The following is a 23,147-nucleotide window of genomic DNA, read 5'->3' as shown; positions in this document are numbered from 1 at the left end:
TTATCTGCCTGTCCAGCTAAAACAATTATTCATTTTGGACTGTTAAATGGATTTTTCAATAATATTTGGTAGGTATGATGATTAAGGGCTATTTGTCAAGATTTGTACAAATAAAGGTACTGTACAGGGGCAAGGGCGCCTAACCCATTTAGAAGATCACAACCCAAATTAATGAATATTGCCTGGGTTGTGTTTATTCAGATTTGTTCAAACGAAATTCCTTTGGTCCATGAACTAGGGCATGGCAGCACATCAGTAACTTGAAGAAGCCTATTTTGACATTTTTACCAAAATTTATATTTTTTAATTTGTTTAATTATTTCTTTTGATTAAATGAAGGGAATCACAATAATAAAAAGGTCTTACATACATACTAGGCAGTCATTGTCTTAGATTTTGGTATACTAATTAGTAGAATTCTTGTAGACGGTAGGTTAGCTGATTGGTCAGATTAGGATATATTAATATATTTTTGCACTTAGTTATCTTTCTTCTTTTGACACATTTTGGGGTTATGGTAGAAAGGTTTAACATTTTCTGTACTAACATATTTAGACGTTAAATTCATTTGATTAGCTTAGACACTAAATATTGAACTTCAGTAGAGTACTTGCTTTTTCTCCAGATATGTGGGAGAAATTGAGACATGAACAGTTGAATCATCAAACAATCTGTGGCTTCTGTGCCAATTGGTGTGCTCGTACAGTTTTTAGTCTTGAGTTTTGCCCCGTACAGAAATTTTATGCTCAAAATAATCATAGATTTACTGTTATTTAACAAATTTGTTATCTATTGTTTGGTAGGTAGTGGAGGTGGACACATTATTAGTCCAACAGGTACACTTCAACATGGACAAGGAGGTCAGCATGGACAGACGGTACAGTATCAGACAAGCAATGTTCAACAATACCAAACACAGCAAAATTTCTCTAATCATGATGGTCTATCTATAGATACCAATCATCAAGGTACACTACCAAGAGGACCTGGTTCTGCTGGAAGGTAATATAATTTTACTGTTACTAATATTTTCACAACAAAATAAATAAGATTTTCTTGTGGATTTATGTCTAGTAACAAAGTTTTTGTAGCTTTATGTTTTTTATTCTTTTATATTGTAGTTCAATATGAGCTATATTTAAACTCTTTGATAGCTATTTTTGTGTACCATTTTGGTGGGTGGAGAAGGGGGGGAAAGGTCTAGAGCATGTTCCAAAGCACTGTCATTGAGTCAAGTGTTGTGTATTCAATCCCAGGCTTGTGACAAGGAGTATGTTAGTTAAAGAATTACCTATGTTGTGTTGTGCATCAACATCGCTGTCAGGTAAATAGTGTTCTCTCTAACATTGCAAATGAACTGTACAATAGAAATGTTGAATATTCTAAAAAAAAAACAACCTATATTTAGTTCCATCTTTGGTCTGTAATCTTTGAAATATACACTCAATATGTGGAATGGAACTAATTGGGTTCAAAGTCTCATTAACACAATACTTTCATCATTGTGTGTTATTTTCTAGTGCTGGCACGATATATTGTTGAATCAATATATCGCGATTCACCTCCTCATATTTCGCGTATTGAATTGTGAGATGCTGAAGCGATGTATAGCGATTCTTTTTTTTAAGGTTTTTTGTGGTCGCTTCAGTAAGTAACCTGTCACTTTTAATTATCCACATCACACATTATCGATAGGTACACAAATACTCTTAAATTGTTTGGGTCCTTATTTTGATCCACATCAATATTGTGATATAAAACAGTTTTGCTTCTTCGACATCAGCAGGCCTAAAAATATCAAGTATTCATTTATCCTGTTGTTTTCTTGGTAAATATTGACCTGGTTATGAATTGTGATATGAATCTTATCGTAGCACCTGAATGACAATATGTGTCGTATTTTCACTGCAGTGGCAATACCCAGCACTATTATTTTCATTTCTGTTCTCATGTGTGCAATGCAAGGAGACTTGCTAGGACAACAGTGGTTTTTTCTACTCTTTGTATTGCAACTACTGAACATCCATTTGTGTGCACATGGGTAGACCTTGGTTTTTCATGCCAAGTTTTTAACACTTTCATTTTCCGTCGCGACACCCTTGACAAATGAGACCTTGAATAATCCTAATCCTGAGATATTATACATGAAATACCAGTGCCCTATAGCTTGACTACTGGCACCAAACATGAGGGTCTATAATTGAATGGATTCAGCTTAATCGTCACTTGATGTAATAAATATGTTCATTATTGCAGCCCACCCTCACCATCTAGTGGATTAAACACCCTCCGTTCTCAGCTGACGACATCACACTCTATGTCAGGTGGTGCTCTCTCACCTGGTCCTCACTCAATGACAGGTCAGAGTTCACCCAGTGTATATTTTGGACTGTCACGACGCGGAAGTTTGTCATCATTAGGTGGTGAGTATTGTTAAAGTTTGTATTATAAATAACTCCATAACATTTATTGCAAATTTCAAATTAGTACATGTTTAATTGGCAGTAGTTACTATGTTCCCTGTTCAATGACATGTGTAGGTGGCATGTGGCCAAATTTTGAGAGCAAGAAAACCATACAAGAATTGTGTTGACAATGTCATAAGGATATAGATATTAATTTATGTGTAGGCTATACATGTTCAGGGTCAAAAGATGTATGTTTTCGTACCATGGCTAATAATGCCTAACATTTTATTCTTACACACACTTATATACATATTTATAAAAGCGTGAGTAATCATTGTCATGGAGAGTTAATTTACATTCCACTATAAGAAACTGTCAGTCATGCAAAACTTCCCTTTATCAATGGGTTATTATGACTTATCCCTATTTGTCCTCTATGAATAGACCTTCAGTGGTTGAAAAGTAAAGGGACATTTTGTGATAGAATTTTCCAATGATCTAACTCTGATCCAAATTTCGGAAATAATTCAACTTTTAAATGTGTTACTTTTCATTTCTTAGTAATATAGTAATATAATTGATATTAGATGTTACTATAGAAAAGGTCAGCCAAAAATTGAAACAAAAAATGACCCTCAGCAAAGTGTCTCTTGACAATATTATATGGTACATAAGATAACTTTGTAATTTGAATGTACACTGTATGACTTGCTCTTTTTCACATTTGATTTGTCCAAGTCTCTATTTAGACTAGATATTGTCTGTTAACAATGTTTTATCGTAAAATTTCAGATATTGATATGGTCCATACCACACCTAAATTTGTGAAAGACACATCTAAATTCTGGTACAAACCAAATATCACAAGAGAGGAAGGTAAGTACAACTACTCACTCATTTTTAGTGAGACATAATTTACAGTAGGTATATAAAAGATAGATAAGGATGATATATTTGATCACCTGCATACATGCATTATACACCTTGTGAAATATCAAAAAGAAATTAGAAAAGATAAGTGATGGTTGACCCAGTCGAATAGGGAGTACAAATGCATTTATTTGTTGAATGATAACTGGATATTTTTAGAAATTGCCTAAAAAGAATGAAGAATGTTTGGAAATGATTTAAAATGATTTGATTAAGTCCAAAAATAAAATGGCTGATTGCATTGTATTTTATTTGTTGATTTGTTACATGGGGCGAAAATCTAATATTACGTGAATAGGTACAGTCATTGTTGTCAATGCAGGGTGTTTTAAAATAATTTAAATAGCTAGATCTCCTTCATTTGGATCCAAACTAAAAATGTCAATTTCATTGGATATTATGTGTCCATTTGTTTTGTGAATCCCACTCTAGGGAAATCACCATACTCACTATGACGGTGGAATAGTTCAAACAAGATGTCCTAATTTAAGGTTGCCTTTAAATACTTTAGATATTGACCATTTATTGAAGGAAAACGAAGCCTAATTCATTTTTTATATGCCCACATTTTTATGAAGATTTACATATGCATAAAGTGATTCTTCACTGTCAAAAATTTGGCCTCTGGTATCACACACCTCCAAAAACCACTGTACATTTAAATGTATGCCGAAATAACATGTTTGTTTATTTTCTATTACAGCTATTGTTCTTCTCAAAGATAAATCACCTGGAACTTTTGTTATTCGTGACAGTAATTCTTTCCCAGGTGCTTTTGGATTAGCCCTGAAAGTAGCCACCTTGCCTCCCAATGTACAGATTAAGCCCTCAGGTTTGTTTGTTTCTAGAACTTAGAATAATATCCTATCTAATATTGTTTCATTTATATGCCCTGCAACATTTGGATACAAAATGTATTGCATTTGCTAAATTATATATGTGAAGGTATTAAACGCCCTAGAGTAATGCAATTTTAATTTGATTTTTCAGGTGATCCTCAAGCTGATCTTGTCCGCCATTTCTTGATTGAACCCACACCTAAAGGAGTACGTCTAAGGGGCTGTAGCAATGAACCCGTTTTTGGTAAGTTTCAATTCAATAAGTTTATAATACAGACTGAGGCTGTGTATTTCATGTTAACTTCACCTGAAGCAAATAACTGGAACCTAATAGTTGTGATTAAACTTTAAGTTAACACCTTGACATAGTAGAATATAAAAATATCATATCAAGGTGTTACAATTGTTCTCAGATAATTGAATATTGAAAAGTTAGGCAGGATAAAATTGGATATAAAGTAGTATTTATGAATTGGCAGCAGTGTATATAAAATGGCTAAAGTGACTCTGATACGTACAATTTTAAAAAAAAAAATCTGTTTCTTAAATTACTGATAAAGAAGACTGATTTATTTTGGTATATTTGTGTATTTCAGGAAGTTTAGCAGCTCTCGTATATCAGCACTCTATGACACCATTAGCACTGCCGTGTAAATTGGCTCTTCCAGACCCAGGTCAGGTGTATAGCAATAGCATGCACCAGAATTGTAAGCCCTATATATGTTTATAGCTAAAGAAACAACGCATCTCGAGATCGGATAGATGTTATTTTCTTTTGGCAAATTAAAAATATTCAAAACTGGGGTTCCATGTAGAAATTGTTGGTAGATGAAATTGCAAGAAGATTAATTAAGGGCTAGTGTACAGCAAAACTGCCCTCCTCTCATTGCACATATAAGTATAAAAAAATGAAGTATTATTTTTACGAAGTGCTAAAATCTATTGCTTTTTGTCCGTTTGGCTCATTCCTACCACAAACATAAAACTTGAAAGAAAAATCTCTTAAATGTCGTAAATAGCACTTGCTATAAATCACTTGAGATGCTTTGTTTTCTTTTATCAGCACTTTGCATGTGACATTTTCTGTATCTTTAATTGCATATAGATAAAAAATGAGGTTCCATAATGACCTTCTAGGTCAGTTATTTAGGTGATAATTCTTCAAAAGGTACAGAAAAAGTCCATTTTATTTAGTAATGTATCATCATTTTACTGTTCAGCTTAGGTTTTATATGAAAATAGTTTAGAATTGGTGTGTTGTTTTTTTTTAATTTAAAAATATTTTAATTTTCATAGATTTAAATTTTAAAATTTCTAGTTAATGTTGTACTCTCATATATGTAGATGTTTTAATTCTATATTGTCGTAATAGATCATAAATACAGATAGGCCGTGGAAGATAAGTTCCATATATGGTCATTTTGAAATCCTTTGCATGGAATTTTTGGAATAATGCTTATTAATCCGTTTTTAAATTTCTTTTTCTATTAATTCATTCATTTGAGATAATTAACTAATTAGAAAAATAAGTAGATTAATTAGAAAAATCACTCTTTGTCATCTTAAGACCAAATGTAGAGAGTGTAATCATTCACTTCAGTTGGGTGTCGCTTGTGCTTGCTATTCCTTTGTGAGGTGTTGGGCAACTAAATTCTCTGTCCTACATTAATATAAATGTTAGAATTTTCACTCTTGCACTTATTTTCAAAATGTAGAAATATCAGAGATTTAGAAATTAGATTAATTTTAGTTTTCTTAAAAGATAACACATCTTAACTTTTGTGGTAAATTTCATTAATTGGATCTAAATTTTGTGTTTGAAGAAGTTAATATAATTTTATAAATAATGCAAGAGTGTAAAAATTTTGATTTGCATTTATATTACTTGTAATCAAATGTTTCTATTTAAATCTACAAAATGGAATTTGAACTTTTTATTTATTATTATTTCTTATCACTTGCTGCAAATAAATTTCAAATAAATTAAGAACTCTAATTTATTATTTTATACTTTATTAAGTTATGAAATGTTTAATTATAAACTTAAAACAAAATTTGTAATTTCAGTTTTTTGCATTCAATTTCAAACACATTGTACTTCAAATTTTTGACTTAGATTTTCCAATTTAATTTGCTGCAAGTGATATTTATATTTCCTTTAAAAATGATTTGAAATTTGCATGCTTGTATATTTATGACATGCAGCTTTGTGGAAAAAGAAAAATGTCACTTTTTGTACCACAGGTAATTGTGATGTAATGTAACAAACAGAAAAGGTTAATGAATATTGATTAACTCATGAATATGCATGAAATATTTATTGGAGGACATAATACTTTTCTTTCCTCCCCCTATGGTTGCATGCTGTTGTGTCTTGTAGTTATTATAATTTCATTTTCTGTGGAAAACGGCTTTCTCTATTATTTTAAGTTGTTCTATCTTAATTTGTAATTTTAAAAGCACCATGCACATCACAAACAGCATGACAGGAATGACCTAAAATAGTTATAAGAGAAAAAAATGTAATTTTGACTCATATGAAAAGAATAAGTATTACAGTAGTAGACATACACTGGACATCATCGTAAAAGATTACTTTTGGCTAAAATTCAGGTGTTTGCCTTAGCCTGGTAATTAAACTCTGCTTGTAGGAAACAAGCAATGGGAAAATTTCTTGGTACCTTCAAAGGAAAACAAATTTCGCATGTAAATATATAATATATTTTTCAACCCCAAACAAAAAAGAAATCTCTACTAATTACTAAAACTAAAAAGTGCATGATACTTTCCTTTTCAATAAAACGTATAGCAATAAGAATAAAAAGCTTTTGCAATGAAAATGTCAGTTATTCTCCAATTAAGGCTTGGTTATTTGAAACATTGTCCATTAAAAAAATGTTAACTTAAATTTTTAAAGAATAATCTAATTGGTTACAGATTCTGGAGGAGAGCTCTTCACTTCTGAAAGTACAAGAACAACAGAGATGCCAAGTTCCGCGTCTGCTTTGTTACAGCAAGGAGCTGGTATGTCCTTAAAATCTCCCGCTAATTACGATATACTTCACTAAATATATTACCTCAACATTTATTAGGGTATTTTTATAGTTGACACAAGAAAATTATTTATACAAGTAAAGTCCAATGAGACATTTGACATGCTGTCATTATCATCATCATCATCATCATTGTCATGTATATACCTTCTCACATGCCAAGACTCAACGTTGTGAACTTTATTTTCTACCCTGAAAAAAAAAGCATTGGCAGAGTTAATGGGAGTCTATGTTTTATATAAGCATGTGTCTTATACACCGGGAATGTGATACAATGATTACTTTAGTGAAGGACATTTACATTTACTGTATGAACTGTTGGATTTAAATCCTGTCTGATCTTTTGGGATTTCAACAGTTTCCTCCCATTGCAAGTAGGTTTTTAAAATAGAATATATCCTAGAATGACCTAGCTTGTGTTAAAGAGGACATTAAACCCCATTTGCCTTTTCCCTCATTGAAAATTCACCTTTGCAGTTGTCTGCACACTTCTTTATTTCATCTGGCAACTGCAAAAACAGAGAAATGGTTTATGGTTTTGACTGATATTATTTGACAATATGATTTTGTGTGAACTCTTTCTGCTTTCATTATCATCAGCACCACAAGCTTTTTATGTTACTGATTTTTCGAATATTTTATTTTCTTCTGTTGTTGAGTTCTGTACAGAAGCTGAAAAGGGCTATAATGTTATTCTTCTGTTTACTGCGATTTTAAGTGAAATTTTAAAGATGGGTTCCCGTGTACAAACTGTGTGATTTAATGGTATATATGGACTAAAAACATATTCAAACTAATTAATTTGTCATAACTTTGCTTCAAATCCTTCTCAAACATTGTAATTTCAAAGGAATGTCCTGCTATAAAAATTCGATCAAACCAGGTCATTTTTACGTCACATGACTTACCTCTCTTGGAAGTCAGAGAATTCATTGCATACATAAGACGATGTTGTCTTTAATCGCTTACTATTTATCACAAATATCGAATACTAACTAAATTCTAGGATAATCCACTACCCGCGTCTTTCTCCGTCATTTTTATCTCAGAAAGTGTTGTACGTCTAACTCTTCATAAACTTTATCAACTTGTACATCAAGCGCTCAATGTTCACGTGTGACCTTTGACATCACGCGTGCAGAAATTCTTAATCGTCCGCCTGTAGATTAGGGGAACCCTTACATTTTTGTCCTGTATACACGCTCCATGAGTGTTTTTCGGGGAATCTAGTAAGATTGGATATCTCTACTTTCCATATATACCAAAATTACCATACTTTTATTGGAAATAACCACCTGATAAATACTTTTCTGGGAACCCATCTTTAAGATACTAATAAGTTGAAATTAAAGTAAAAAAAAAAAAGGCCTTGTTTAGCTTCTGAAATTCTGTCATAATTCAATCTGTACTATAAATTATGCCGATCAGCTTATTTTAATTAGTTAAGATGGTTTTATGTTAATATCTATCAATTACAAGAAAAACATGTGATTTACATAAATATCATTAAGTGTATCATTTCATTCATATAAAATCATGTAAATTGAGAACTTGTAAAATAGGTGTTGTAAAATCTCAATTCTGAATATCAAACTCAAAAATCCTTTATAAAGTAGTTTGTATCAAGGATATTTATTTATTATTAATCTGAATCACACTAACTCTCTACTGTTTTACTTTGCAGCATGTAATGTGATCTTCATCAATACAGTAGATACCGAATCTTTAACTGGACCTCAAGCTGTATCCAAAGCTATTAAAATGACAATGGACAATCCACCTAACCATAAAACAACAATGGTGCATTTTAAAGTGTCCAATCAGGGTATCACATTAACAGATAATCAAAGAAAGTAAGTGGGGCCTGTTTTATAAACTTGACAATTTTGGATTCAAATTCCAATGACAAAAGTGCAATTTCCGAGAAGGGATCTTAACCTATTGATGTCTGCCTGACTTTCATTCTCATGGTGGGTTTCCATCAGGTTTTGCCCTTCATGAAGTCAAATCAATGTTTTTGATTAGGAAACTGGATTTGGAATTCGCATTGTTGAAAATAGTATGAAATAGAATATCCTATCCTGACAATAGCCTTCTTCTCATTTAACAACGATAATGTCGATAATGCCGACGGGTCGGTTGGTTGTACAATGTAATGGCAAGATTTAGAAACACTGATTGGTTCAAATTCTCATCTCTAGTATTATAGACAAGAACATACTATCTATATAAATTTAGACCAACCCTACGATTAGAAGTCAGATTATATTATATTTCTATGTAATGAATCTTATTTTAGGTTGTTTTTCCGACGTCATTACCCTGTTACGGCTGTTACCTATTGTGGTATGGATCCTGAAGACAGAAAGTAAGTTGTATAGATTTTATATGCTCATATTTAATATCCACTGTCCATCCACTATATCTACTCAACACTCAGCAGATCAGAGGTTTGACATATCTTAAAATTTGCAGGTATTGTTTACTGGATCAGGCGGAGAAACCCTATCGAAATTCTTGAAGTTATATTTTCATTCACTTTCACACCAGAGTGGAGTTCTTGATGGAATTTTGGAAAACTTTGTTGAATTGTTGGTTAGGTTTTTTTTTAGAAATAATCTTATTGAATTGAATATTTTTTGATCGTAAAATCAGAACATAATTTTTTTTTCCAGTCGTATTATGCCTTATAAACCTTTGGAATGCTTTGGTAGGATTTTTCAAATGGGCTATGGTGGAAGGTGGAACCTTATGAAAATTAAAATTATGTATGGAATATTATTCATTGAGGTTTGAGTGAAAAAGTGCTAAAGTGTTATCATTTGTTTGATCCTTTTTCAGGTGGAAGAAAGATATTGATGTATTAGGCGCAGTCCCTGATGCTAGGTAATTTTGTCTATTCTTTTATATCTTCTATTGGTAAAAACAATGTCAATATTGCTTTTGACATACATAGTTAATTGAGAGTTACAATTAAAGGCAATACTTTTTTTATACGCCCACATTGGAATCATATATTGTTGTCAGTTCATGTCCGTCCGTCTGGTATTCACAATTGCTGGTGGATGTTCTAAAGTTATCATCTGATTGACCTGAAATTTATACACAGTGTTATGTTCAGGAGATGAAGAATCCACAAGATTTGTTAAAAGATGATTATCTCCCTGTGTATGCTTAAAGGCTAAAGTCATTATCTGAATGACTGAAAAAATTATTCACAGATGTTATATTCTGCAGGATTTTCAAAAATATTCAATAAATACTTCCAGAGATAATGACCTTGACCATCACTGCCAAAATCTTGAGGTTTCAAGTGGCTAATGTTCATCAGATAATGTATAACAAATTCCTTAATGGGTTGTTTTAGTTTTTGGTTTCATGTAAATGCTCCCATTACCTACAAAAGAATAAACAACTCTTGTGGAATTCTCGAGCCTAGCAAACTATCTTTTAAAAAAAAAATGTTTTGCTTGTCCTCATCAAATGTGCATTATATATTGTTATCACTTTTTTTTCCAGAATATTTGGTTTTGTTGCCAGGAAACAAGGAGGAATCTCAGATAACTCCTGCCATCTTTTTGCTGAATTGGATCCAGAACAACCGGCTTCAGCCATAGTTAACTTTGTGACAAAAGTAATGATTGGTCAAAGCAAACCAAAATCTTAGAATAGGATTGGACAATTTTGAAATGCTGAATGTATATTGGCCATATTACTAGCCTTGCTGCAGTCTTTCATGCTGTGTTCAGTGTATAAGTTCTATGATATTCAGGCTAGAGAAAGGTTTTCTCTGTGGTCAAGTTTACCGATTCTGGTTGTGTACGAAGTAATAAGGAGATAAGAAATACATATTGCATAAACTATTTTTGTGAATTGTTATTATGAGAAGAAAACCACAGTTAAAAAAACGACTTAATGCTTACAGACTCTAGATTTTTAGACGCTTTTATTTTATTCTCCGTGTATTATAGCAGTTTTTGTATTTAAGAAATGGCTTGCTGGTTTATTTTTTGTTGCTGTAGATATGTTGAACGATAGCATTTTATTTCTTGTGTATAGTGTAAAATGACTTTATTATTATTATTATAAATGAGATTTGTACATTATTATATTCTATTAATCCATATATTATTTAGAAATTGTATAGTTATATTTAGCATAAGGAAGCCCCTTCAATATAAACACCAATAGTAAACAAAGGGTGCTGTTATGGGCATAGGAATAGGCTCATAAAGTGGAAATTAAACATAATGTATTTATTAATCTTAAATAGAGGCTGGCTGCTGTAGTGAAAATAAATAAAAGTGCTATTTAAATTACAGTGTATAATTCTCGACTATTTTCTCAAAAAGAAAGTTTAGGTACATTTTATGGACTAATATTATTATTGCTATGTGTTTTTGTATTTGAATATGTTATTATGATAACATGTTTTAAAATATATGTTAATCATTTATATGTTGTCTTTTATTACACTGAAGATTTATTATTATATATATATATATATATGTATTAATAATAATAGAGCTATTATTTCTTTATTTATATAATATGTACCATGCCCCTGTGTTTTATCTGGTAGACTTACAAACCTCTTTTTAATCTGTCTGTTCATGTTGTTATTAAGTTTTAAAAGCATTTGCAATATGTTTTTATGTGGCTCTGTTCAGTTAGTTCTCGGGGAAGGCATTTTGTTTTTTTCTTTGTCTATTGCTAAATGTGTTTTATTATAAACATGCATACCTCTTTGTGGTTTAGATGTCTCTTGGAAGTTTTTTGGTGCTAAGTTGTTGTCTTGTTTTGTTGTAAATGACTACTATATACTTTTTATTATTTGTCAAGAGAAGTGGGTAGATTTATTAAAGGAACAGTCTCTCTCATTTAGATTTGATGTAAAATGATCAGGTTATCCTCAAAAATTAAACTCAGTGTTGACCAAATGAACTTTCTAGGTTGACATTTAATAGAAATTTGGAGTTTTATAACAATTTGAGAGGTTCATGATTGGAGACTGTCCCTTTATGATCAAAATATCACTATGTAAGAACACATACCAGATGCCAAAATTTTAAAGTAAGGATGTACGAAAGGTGTTTGGTTCAAAACTGATGCAAACCATCTGATTGGCCTTATCGTAGGTATGAGCTGCATATAACTGTTATCTTTATTGTAAATATATATACCAATTTATGAAACATAATATTATTATATGATGTTAAAATAATGTACATGTATATATAATATGTACAGTTTATACCGTCAATTAAAAAACCAGATATATCGGAGAAGGGGTGCAAAGCAAACATAAGATACCAATCGACAACCGTAAATTATAACCATCTCTTAGTAACGCTATTTATTATTATTATGGTGTATATTAGGTTTTATTACTATGTTATCAGTTTGGACAATGTTTGACTTATTAAGGTCTCATGTTAAGACAAATTTAAAAATATTTTAACATCAAATATTGATTATTTAATAATAATTAATTACATTTTATTTATGGATTAATTTTGTTAAAATTGTAAACAATTTTTGTACGAGATTCGTTTACTAACAGAAGTATAATTTATACTGTTCAAAAGGCAGTGTTTATGTGTATGTATATTAAGCATAATTTCTCTTACAAAGTTATTGGTCTTGTGTTATGGCATGGGTTTATATTTAATTCTATAATCTATACTAGAGAGATACATGCATGCAGTTATTTATATATAACCCCTCCCATAATCGATAGAATTCAGATCATATTGTTTCTAAGTTTTATTTAATATGGTAATACTGTTAGGTAGAATTCTTTTTGTTGTTTTTTTTTTTTATTATTTTAAATAAGATCTGTACAGTCGAAGTTTGTTTCATCAACTTCAGAATATGTTGACATTTTAGATCATTTAATTTTTTTGGCAATTTATTTTAAATAATATTGAATTTTGATTCTAACATTCTTTGTAAATCTTGTAAAACAAAAATTCAAATTAAAAGCAATACAAAGTTTAAAATATATTAATGTATGTATGTACATATTTAACAGATAATAATGTGCCATAACGCCCTTAATTATAGATAATACAGGAGCATGCCTCAGTTGTGTTTGTTTGTTAAGATCCAATAAGATTTAAACAAAGATGAGATTTTTTAAGAGGAGTAAAGAAGAGCTAAGTAGATAAACCGACCATTTATGAACTGATACTTGAATTGATAAATTGATTAACGATTTAATTTGGATTAATTAGTTTAATCCCAGGTTCATCTATAGATTAGTAATAAATCTGTTTAATATTAGGGTTCCCTGTAACCTGTAGAAGGGGGCATATTGTTGCCAGAAATAGTCTTAATACAGTCAGTCTTTTACCCAATGGAATGTTGACTTTATTTAAATGATATTAATTCTTATTACTGCATCTAAATATTGGTCTCAATTATAAATAAAATCATCTTTATATAATAAAGAGTTTGTTGTTGGGGTTATGAGATCCTGTACCAAACAGTTAAAGATGACTTCCCACACAAAAACTGTGTGATTAGATGATATATTTGGACTAAAAACATATTCAAACTAATTATCTATCTAGCAAGAAACTACCCCAAACTGCAAGAATCTATATTAAGTATCCTTGTTTGTTAAGTGACTTGATTAAGAGAAGGCCCATGTCAGTTTGTATTTGTTATTACTTGCTGTCAATTTACCATGCATATCGAGGCCTAAGTAAGTTCTTGGAATTATCTGGCAACTTTTTTTTCCACTGTTTAATAGCAGAGTCTTTTGTATGTTGAAGTCTCTCACTGTTCTCATAGCCAGCAAGCCGACAGGTTGCCAGCTAGCAATACCTTACACATGAGTGTTTTTCATGGAATTCAGTATTTTTCTAGTAAGATTGGATGTCTCTACTTTCCATATATACCGTATTTGCCATACTTTTATTGGAAATAACTACCCTATAAATACTTTGGGGGAATGCATCTTTAGCTACTAGTTTGTCCTCAACTACAAAGTTTTGATCAACCAAAACTTTTTTTGTCATCGGTTTGAGAAGTGCTACTTATATTAGTACTTCTCGAAATAAAAAATGACAATTTATTGTCTCCGAGCATGGTTTCATACCCTATCTAATTAAAATGTTTACAATAGAAGCTTGACAAAATTGATGAAAACCAGTGAACCTTGTTTTGGCAATTATATTGAAATTATGGTGAGGAGTAGGCTAGCTTTTAGTCAGTCTATATTACATTTGCTTCAACAGTGAAGACAGTATAGGTGGGGATGATCAAGATAAATAAATTTGAATCTGCTATAGCTCACAAGTAGCAACCAAAATCACCTAGTAATGGGTCAGATATTTGGGGAATTAGTTAAGTGAGGTTTAATGGTCAAGAGCGAGACATTAAGTAATATATGAATACTGCACAGAGTGTTAGCTTGAGTGTTGTTTGAATATATTACATAATATCTCGCCCAAGACAGTTAAGCAGTACTTTCCCACAGGTGCATTTAAATGAAATTGTCACATGAGTCCAACATTTCATCTTGTATAAATAATGTACGATTGGTCTGTACATTATTTGAAGTAATGATACACAAAGGAGGATGTCACATTTGTATTTTAAGCTTTGTTATTGGAATATAAGCTGTTGCTAAAACGATGAAAGAGGGATTGCCAAGCAATGAAACATGGCCACAGCAGTTAATAAAGGTTCATAAGGTTGTCACATTTTCTTTCTTTTGTATTTACTAGACACTGAAAACCAATCAAGGACAACAATTCATAAACTAATTATCAGAATTAATTAAAATCTGATGGTCTCTGGAGGGGTTAGATCTAAATATTAAGGCCACCTGCAGATTTTGTCATGGTCACGAGATGTAAACTGGGCTAGCGCTAACCCTAACCCACAATCCTCAGCAACAATCGTCTGGCCTAACCCTGTTCAATTCTTGTGACCTTGATGAAATCTGCAGGTGGTCTTATTATTTAGATCTGCAAAAGTATAAAAAACAAAATATAGATCTATTATTATCAGATTGCTCCTTGCACTAACATGTACTGCTAATCCAGTAATAACTTAGCTGTTCAATTTTAAAATCGATAGGCTTGTTCATCCCATCAACATTGTGTATAAATTTTAAGACATTTGAATAATATCTTTAGCCATTAGAGTGTCACAAGGTTTTTCAACATGGTCAAGGGCTATAATGCTGAAAGTAATAGGGTTTTTTGTCTCATGAATATAACCACTGGTGATAAATTTTTAGTCAATCGGATGTTGTCTTTAGCCTCTTGCTTGTGGACGAAAGATTGCACAACAGACTGATGTGATGACAATATACAATCAAATTTCAAAGTGAACATATAAAAATGACAAACAGAGCCAAATCATTGGCTATCAACTACTAATAACGAGGCAAAAACTTGGGCACACTTATAAATGTTAGTATAGCAGATATTTTTCACACAGAAGAACAAAAGCTAGGTAATTTAAAATATAAATTGAAGTTTGGGCCTAGAAGAACCTACAGCCTTCACTTGCTGGGGGTGCACCTGTGAGGCTGACCAGGAAAATGTTGTCTGGACTGGTCATTTGGATGGGTTGAAAATCTAGGTCCACCCGTGTACACATAGGCGAGCACATAAAATAACCCTTCACTGCCTGGGCAAAATTATACTGCCTCTCTTTGCACATGTAACCTTAGAAATAAAAATCACCATTGGTTTGTCCCAAAATATCAAAAGGATTAACCCCATTCTATCTCATTTCTTTTATGGATAGCAACATCTTTATATCAGGACAGAAAATAATTATGTCACATTCAATTTTCTTATGATCACATTTATATTCAATCCAATATTGTAATAACTTTCAAGAAAATATTACAGTACCAGGTATCGGAATAAAATTTTATTCCAGTATTTGATCACAAAGTTCAGTTAATCAACTGTCTTAAAATCATTAATTTTTACTAAAACCGGACAGAATTTAAAGATGCATTATGTAAGATTTGGATAAATAGCTGCCCATTCAAAATTAACATATTGAAAATTTCATACAAATTACTTTATTCTGAGCAAAGTTATCACTGATTTGACAAAGTTTTGACAAGATTGACAACATTAAATGATGATGGTTTTCAATCCATTTAAATCTCTGTCATTCAATGACCTAGAGAGTTGATTATAGGCCTGCCATGTAAATAAATGTATAAATATCAATTTATATAACATTTGAAACCAAAATAAAGGGAAGATGTAGCTCTTACGCATCTTCTTTAAAACTCATGTTAATTTTTTTTATCGATTCTAGAACAAATGATAACAGAAGTTGGAGTGCAAAAAGAGGTATCTAAATTAACCAGTAGTTTGACACCAAAACTAAATAACCAGAGTTATCTCCCGTGACGTTTACCCCACCTGTGAAGATGAGGACAGACGGTATGTCACCAATGTAATGAACATGTCAACAACGCATGAAAATAGCAGATGAAAATGAAAGATTTGTTCATATTAGTGGGTCTCTTTGGCCTTTTTGCTACAGGTAAGTAAGAAATGTTTCCAGGTAGATAATAGGTTAATTACAGGTGTAAATTTTAATAAATGGCTTCTCATTTGCTTTTAGTCATAAATTCAGGTCAACTAAAATGGCGGCGTACCTTTTGAATGAGTCAGTGAGAGTTGTTGTAAAAATAGTCTTCGTTTCCAGTTATTCATATTTGCGATAAAGTCTGAAGGTTATTCAATTCTCTTTGTCTGTTTCGCGTAAATTCGTTTACAAAGCATATTTTGAAAATCTTATGTTGTCGAAATGTGATTGTTATCAACAAAATATTTACATCATGTACATGTAGTAATACTAAAAGCAATGAAGTATGTTAAATTCTTTAATTATGATGGGTGTTCGAATTCATCTAAATCTCAACCATCTGATGGTCTTGATTATAGGCTTGTCTAAATAATACATGTACATGTAGTTTATACAACATTTGAAGCCAAAGACCTGCAATAGGCAGATTTAGTTCTTAAATAGTGCATCATTAAGCCAACTTACCTATTCTGCCAGGGGGATCACGGTGGCTAAGTGGGTAAGACCCTGACTCGCTAACCTTGAGGTTGGGTGTTTGATCTCTGCTTTGGCCAAGAAAGTACATCTAGATTTTCTGGCGTGGTTCTCCCTTGTCGGTAATGCAAGACGGGGGGCCTGACAAGGACAACTGTCTAGTCGTTCAGATGGAACGAAAAACCGAGGTCCCACGTACACATTGGAGTGCATGTAAAAGATTCCTTGACAGTTGGAATTCGATACATGAGTAGGTTGCAGTGCCGCTGTCCGGGCAAAATTGCCCTCATAGCACACTGTATGGCGTATGCCTGTCTTCATTTCCTATTCTGTCAGATGATATGTATTGTAATGAAACATGATGCATATCCTACAGTAGGTAGTAAAAGCGCATGACAAAAAGTAGGTAAGCGGGCAATAAGCTAACCTGTTCAGATGGTCAAATTAAGTTACTTGTACACATAGTTTAATCTGTTTAGTTGGACATGCTTAAGCCAGAAAACTTTAAAAAGCAAACCTGGAAAAGATAGGTGGCATAAATTCACCTGCTAACAAGATCTTTTTAAAATATTAAACTGGCTTAACTTTACCATCTGCCTTTTTACATAAGTCTTTCATTACCTTCTGGGGTAAATGAAGCCCCCTTTAGGACATAACTTGCATAACTAATTATAGTATATCATTTAGCTGACAACATGAGAATCATTGGTCAAAGCAGCCCAAACTCTGTGAAGACAAGAATCTCATACATTGACAACCCCAACAGTGTACAGGAATAGTATAAATAGATCTCTCCAATGTGAATCCTATCAGTGTAAGAAACTTGGGAAAACAGATCTTAATAGCGAATTTAATTTTTTATATTGTATTTTGTAGGGTTGGCATTAGAGTGTTATGTTTGTAATAATCAACCAGATAATAAAGATAAATGTGTTAAAACAACCATCCAGTGTCGTGAAGAACAAGATACATGTCTTACACGGATAGTATGGAGAGGTAATCAGTGTTTTATCATTTTCATTGTATCAAGTTATTATTTTTTCCTATCACTGTACAAGGGACCCGCAGTGGCTCATTAATATATCTGTGATGGAGGGTCTGGCAATTCACAGCTTTAAGTATACTATGTCATAGAGGATGCCCTTCTTCGTTATCCCAGTTAGTGAAGAAAAGTAGGATGTTAAACCTCAGTTATCATTTGAAATCAGATCATGGTTTTTGGTATTTTGTACTGTTAGTGTTACCCATACAAATTGTTTTTTTTAGCTCCCCAGTTTTGGACACCAAGAAGTGAGAAGATGCACCATGTATATAAAAGTTGTAGTTCCTCATCAAATTGTACTGAAGAACAGTTTGGATTAAAACTAAGATGTATGAGAGATTGGTATAAAGATTGGGAGTGTGTGGAGTGTTGTCAAGGAGACCGATGCAATTTTTATGTCACTGTAAGGAAAACTTTTATTTTATCTTTAATTGATATTTATTTGTTTATGTTTAAGCTTACCGTATTGGTAGCGTGTAGAGTATCGTCTTCATTAGCCCAGTCAGAGCAGACCAGTAGGGCGTTAAACCCTATTTCATTTCACCACCTAACATACATTTACAGGCATGGAAATAATGATTTTAATTGAACCTGTTAAAATGTCAGGCACTAATTGAACTAATCTGATATTTTTAACTTTATATTAAAACTATCACTATAAACACAAAAAAAGACATGGAAAATGCCTGACCAAACCTGAACTTATTCTGATAATGTCTGTGACCGGTGCCTTATTTCCAGGCTTGTACATGTAAATTATTATCAATTAACAAACATAGCAATTTAATAAATGTAAAGTTAAATGTGGTCATTTTAGAAGATTTAAACATACATTATGCAGGAGCTGAATCTGATTATTGCAAGTCTTTATTTAGGCTTCAGATGTCATAGAAATTATAAATTAGATCTTTATTTACACAACAAGCACAAAATCTACTCTGTAGATCCACTGATGGCTTAGATTTAGCTTGGATTTAAACAGGATTTCGTTGACTGATTTAATTTTAAATGGCGTCGTGAGTGGAGATTATTAATTTTACGTTGACGTCATACCCCCGGATCGAGGCTAAATGATAGAGTGTACGAAGCGAGGCCGCTGTTGAGCGATGTGTGCAATTATATAATAATAAACTAAACACAGATAATGACAAATTATACAATTCCTGGAGATCGTGTGATGACTTATACAGACGGACAGGTCTTCTGTCTTAATAATATCAATAAAAATATACGCCACTGGTGTATACCTATAGATTTATCATAATTGTATTATAATATTATGTCCTATATTCAATTGATTTAATGCATGACCAAAATACAAGTAAGAATGAAAATTTACCCTCTCACTTATTTTGTCCACTTGTTATAAAAATCCAAAAAGGTAAAACACAAATTCAGATATGATGACATCAGACAAATGACAGCAGAGATTATGTAGGTGGAGTTAACGCCTTTCAATCAAACGATCGGTCATACTAAGAATCGGTGAAGATGGAATTCAATCCCATTTCTAGTCAAAAATTACACTGGTGATAACTACACTGTATGTTTAGAATAAAGTAATCTGACTGAATTTTTCAATATATTCTTCTTTCATCATCTATTTTTGAACTGTTATAGCAAGAATGGCTAACTCCTTATAAAAATCTCCCATAATGTATCTTTAAGGCCAGTTATTCAACATGTTCTTGTCCATAAAACAATATAAGCTTTTAGTGTAAATTTAACCCTAGAGGTGAGAGTGCATAAATACAGCATAAATTAAGTGTTAAAATGCAGTGAATTAACATTGTGTATAGTATAAGGTCATTTAAAAAGTTGTTTCACTGAAGAGTTGGGAAATGTTATACAGTTAATTGGCTGGATTTATGAAAACATTTTTGAAACCAGGGCTTCAACTTCCAAGATGATTCCTAGATATGTATACTGTATCTACACACTGTATTACATGCTCTTGTGTTGTATTATAATTTAACTTCAAAAAGAGACCAATAAATAGCTATCACTGACCTATTTCTCACTTCTGTGGTTGGATGGCCAATCTGTATATTATGTGCAGTGTAGTTCATAAGGACTATTACCTCTGCAAGTCACAGGTTTCGATTCCCACTTATAGATGTGTGGCAAATTTAACCAATTGTATTGACATATTTCATTTTATTTTGTCTACTTAAATACATTGAACTAAATGTAAATATGTTTATAATACAAGATATTTATTTAGTCATTATCACTGGTTTCTTCATGCTATTTCTGTATTTCTTTCTTACAGCTTGGATCGACAAACCTAAAGTTCAGTATAACACTGGTGGCACTATCACTTACATTGACTGCAGTTTTTGCTGAACGATTTGGTGCCTGGAGACTTGCCTGATTTTTCTGTTCATACTTTATCTGTATATGTAAATAATTTGTACATAAACATTCCATTTTCTAGACAAATTTTTCATTTATATAAAGCTATGCATAATCACCTTTTAATTATGGAACATTTAACACATATTAAAGATAAAGGCACATGTATATTAACACATCAAATGTCAAAAAAAAACCCCAAGATTCGTGCACATGTACCAAGGTGTAAGATAGTTGAGCACAACAAGAATTATCGAAAAATGATCTTCTATATTTTATTAAATATAAAATTATTACAGAAGATAGATTCCAACAATAATCTACACAAAGTATATTGTCATTACATCATGCTTCTAGGTTTTAAATGGAATACCAATCTTATATAGATGAACTGATTTAATATTCACATGTCTATTGCAAACTTTCCAAGTATTCATTATATTTAGCTTATATACAACTGTACCCATCTTTTCCCTTCTTCTTGAATTAAAAGTGCTTTTTTATTTTTACATATAATTTACATCAAAAGTGTATCAATATGCATTCCGATTTTATACATATTTTATATATTTAACACTTTAATTGTATTCATATTGATTTGGACTATTATGTAGGGAAATCTTTTATAAATTAACTCTTTCATCACAACTTTAAAAATTATCATATTAATAATATTTGGAACTTAACGTGTTATGATTAATAACAATTTCTGGTGAAAATTACGGACCACATAAACATAGACTGATGGCTGTGTATGAACCAATGTCCAATTGTCGTGTTTTTAGGTAATCTAAGGTATTGGTTGCAATATTTAATTATCTATAACAGCATGAATTAGAAGAAATGGAGCGAGTGCTTATTATTTTGCCTAAATCTTTTTTGTTTCAGTTGATAATAAATAAACTAATAATCAATTAAAATACATTTTTATTTTTCAATAATGCAAGGAATGGCGCATGCCTGGTTCATTTAAAAAAAAAAAGAAAGAAATTTAATGTGGCTTGTAAAAATTTATATTTTCTGTAATTCAGAAATAAGAATTTTATTTAAATATGACTTGTACAGTTTTTCATACATTCAGATTTTTTTAAAGAAATAAAAATATTTTATTAGCATCAGGTGTTCCCATTAAAATTGAACTGTTTGATGGTTACACTGTTTAGCAAAGTCAGTATTAGGATGGATCAATTTGGCAAAATGGGGTAACATAAATAGTCTAGCAGCCGGTTGACCAACTTTTAAATATAGTCCATCTAATGTTTTTTTTTTTTACTGATTCGAACTCGATGAGGCCATCCAGGCATCCTTGGGAAAATTTAAATATTCAAGATGGCCGCCATAAGGCATTTTCTGGTTTTTCAACTGGATAAAATTTGTGACCAATTCTCGGGACCTCGGTTTGAGGGGAGGTTTCTATAAAAATTTGATCCACTGATTCCATTTAATGTGGGTATCCCTCCCAAAAGGGATTGTTCCCCCTTGCAATTGGTACAAGGTAGGAGGGGACTGGAAAGGACAGTGCCTAGTCATTTTGATGTTTGGGAAAACAACAGTTTAAACTATATTTGATTCAACAAACTGAATCGGATTGAACAACAGTTAAGGAGCTATATAGTTTCTATCATAATAGTATATTTATACGCCCACATTTTCATGTGGACGTAACATATTGTCATCGCCCCCGTCCGTCCACAATTGTTTGTGAACACTCTACAGGTCACAATTTTTATCCGATTTCAACGAAACTTGAAATATAGGTTTATCTCCCCAAGATCTCGGTTACTTTCGATATTCGCGCATATCGGACAATAACTTCTTGAATTATGGCCCTCGATTGTACGAAAAATCGCGTTTTTAGCTTTAGCTAGAGGTCACAATGTTTATCCGATTTAAAAAAAACCGTGTGAATATATCACCGTTACACCCTAAGGACTGCTGAGTTCGAATTTCGTAAAAATCGGACCGAAACTGACGGACAAAATGGCCAACCCCTCGTTCGCAAATAGTGTCAAAATATTGCGTATCAAGGTTGTGGACCCTCTGGAGGTCACAATTGTCATCTGATTTTGATGAAATTTGAAATGCATGTTTATAACCCAAATATCTTGGTTCCTTTCTATTTTCATGCATATCGAATTGTAACTTCCCGAATTATGGCCCCTGATTTTACGAAAAATCGCGTTTTTAGCTTGTGGTCCCTCTAGAGGTCACAATTATTATCCGATTTAAAAAAAAAAACGTTTGAATATATCACCGTTACACCGTAATTTTGTCTGAGGTTGTATTTCATGAAAATCGGACCAAAATTGCGTAAACATCTGGTATATCAAAGTTGTGGGCCCTCTAGAGGCCACAATTTTGATCCGATTTTGATGAAACTTGAAATGCAAGTTTATAACCCAAAGATCTCGGTTCCTTTCAATATTCGCGCATATCAGATCGTAACTTCCTGAATAATGGCCTCTGGTTG

General features: G+C 32.0%; 1 protein-coding gene and 1 long non-coding RNA gene across 2 annotated transcripts in view; both read left to right on the top strand.

Moving 5' to 3' along the window:
* LOC126807775 (tensin-1) overlaps positions 1 to 13,682 on the top strand; it is a 145,847-nt gene extending 132,165 nt beyond the window's left edge. Inside the window, exons 21-32 of the mRNA XM_056103425.1 lie at positions 804 to 1,002; positions 2,257 to 2,423; positions 3,201 to 3,284; positions 4,042 to 4,170; positions 4,329 to 4,421; positions 4,774 to 4,851; positions 6,383 to 6,421; positions 7,115 to 7,201; positions 8,915 to 9,083; positions 9,530 to 9,598; positions 10,072 to 10,116; positions 10,750 to 13,682. Coding sequence (XP_055959400.1) covers positions 804 to 1,002; positions 2,257 to 2,423; positions 3,201 to 3,284; positions 4,042 to 4,170; positions 4,329 to 4,421; positions 4,774 to 4,851; positions 6,383 to 6,421; positions 7,115 to 7,201; positions 8,915 to 9,083; positions 9,530 to 9,598; positions 10,072 to 10,116; positions 10,750 to 10,897 — 1,307 coding nt within the window. The 3' untranslated portion in view covers positions 10,898 to 13,682. The remainder of the gene's footprint in view (positions 1 to 803; positions 1,003 to 2,256; positions 2,424 to 3,200; positions 3,285 to 4,041; positions 4,171 to 4,328; positions 4,422 to 4,773; positions 4,852 to 6,382; positions 6,422 to 7,114; positions 7,202 to 8,914; positions 9,084 to 9,529; positions 9,599 to 10,071; positions 10,117 to 10,749) is intronic.
* Positions 13,683 to 16,603: 2,921 nt separating this feature from the next.
* On the top strand, positions 16,604 to 21,792 carry LOC126807776 (uncharacterized). Its single transcript, XR_008789332.1, has 4 exons — positions 16,604 to 16,761; positions 18,157 to 18,276; positions 18,547 to 18,725; positions 20,595 to 21,792. It is a non-coding gene; the product is annotated as an uncharacterized LOC126807776 (long non-coding RNA).
* The last annotated feature ends 1,355 nt before the right edge of the window (positions 21,793 to 23,147 follow it).

This window comes from Patella vulgata, chromosome 9, assembly GCF_932274485.2.
Source record: "Patella vulgata chromosome 9, xgPatVulg1.2, whole genome shotgun sequence".
In the NCBI taxonomy this organism is placed as follows: domain Eukaryota; kingdom Metazoa; phylum Mollusca; class Gastropoda; family Patellidae; genus Patella; species Patella vulgata.
Note: the sequence above shows the minus strand (reverse complement) of the source record. Positions and strands in the feature narration are given on the sequence as shown.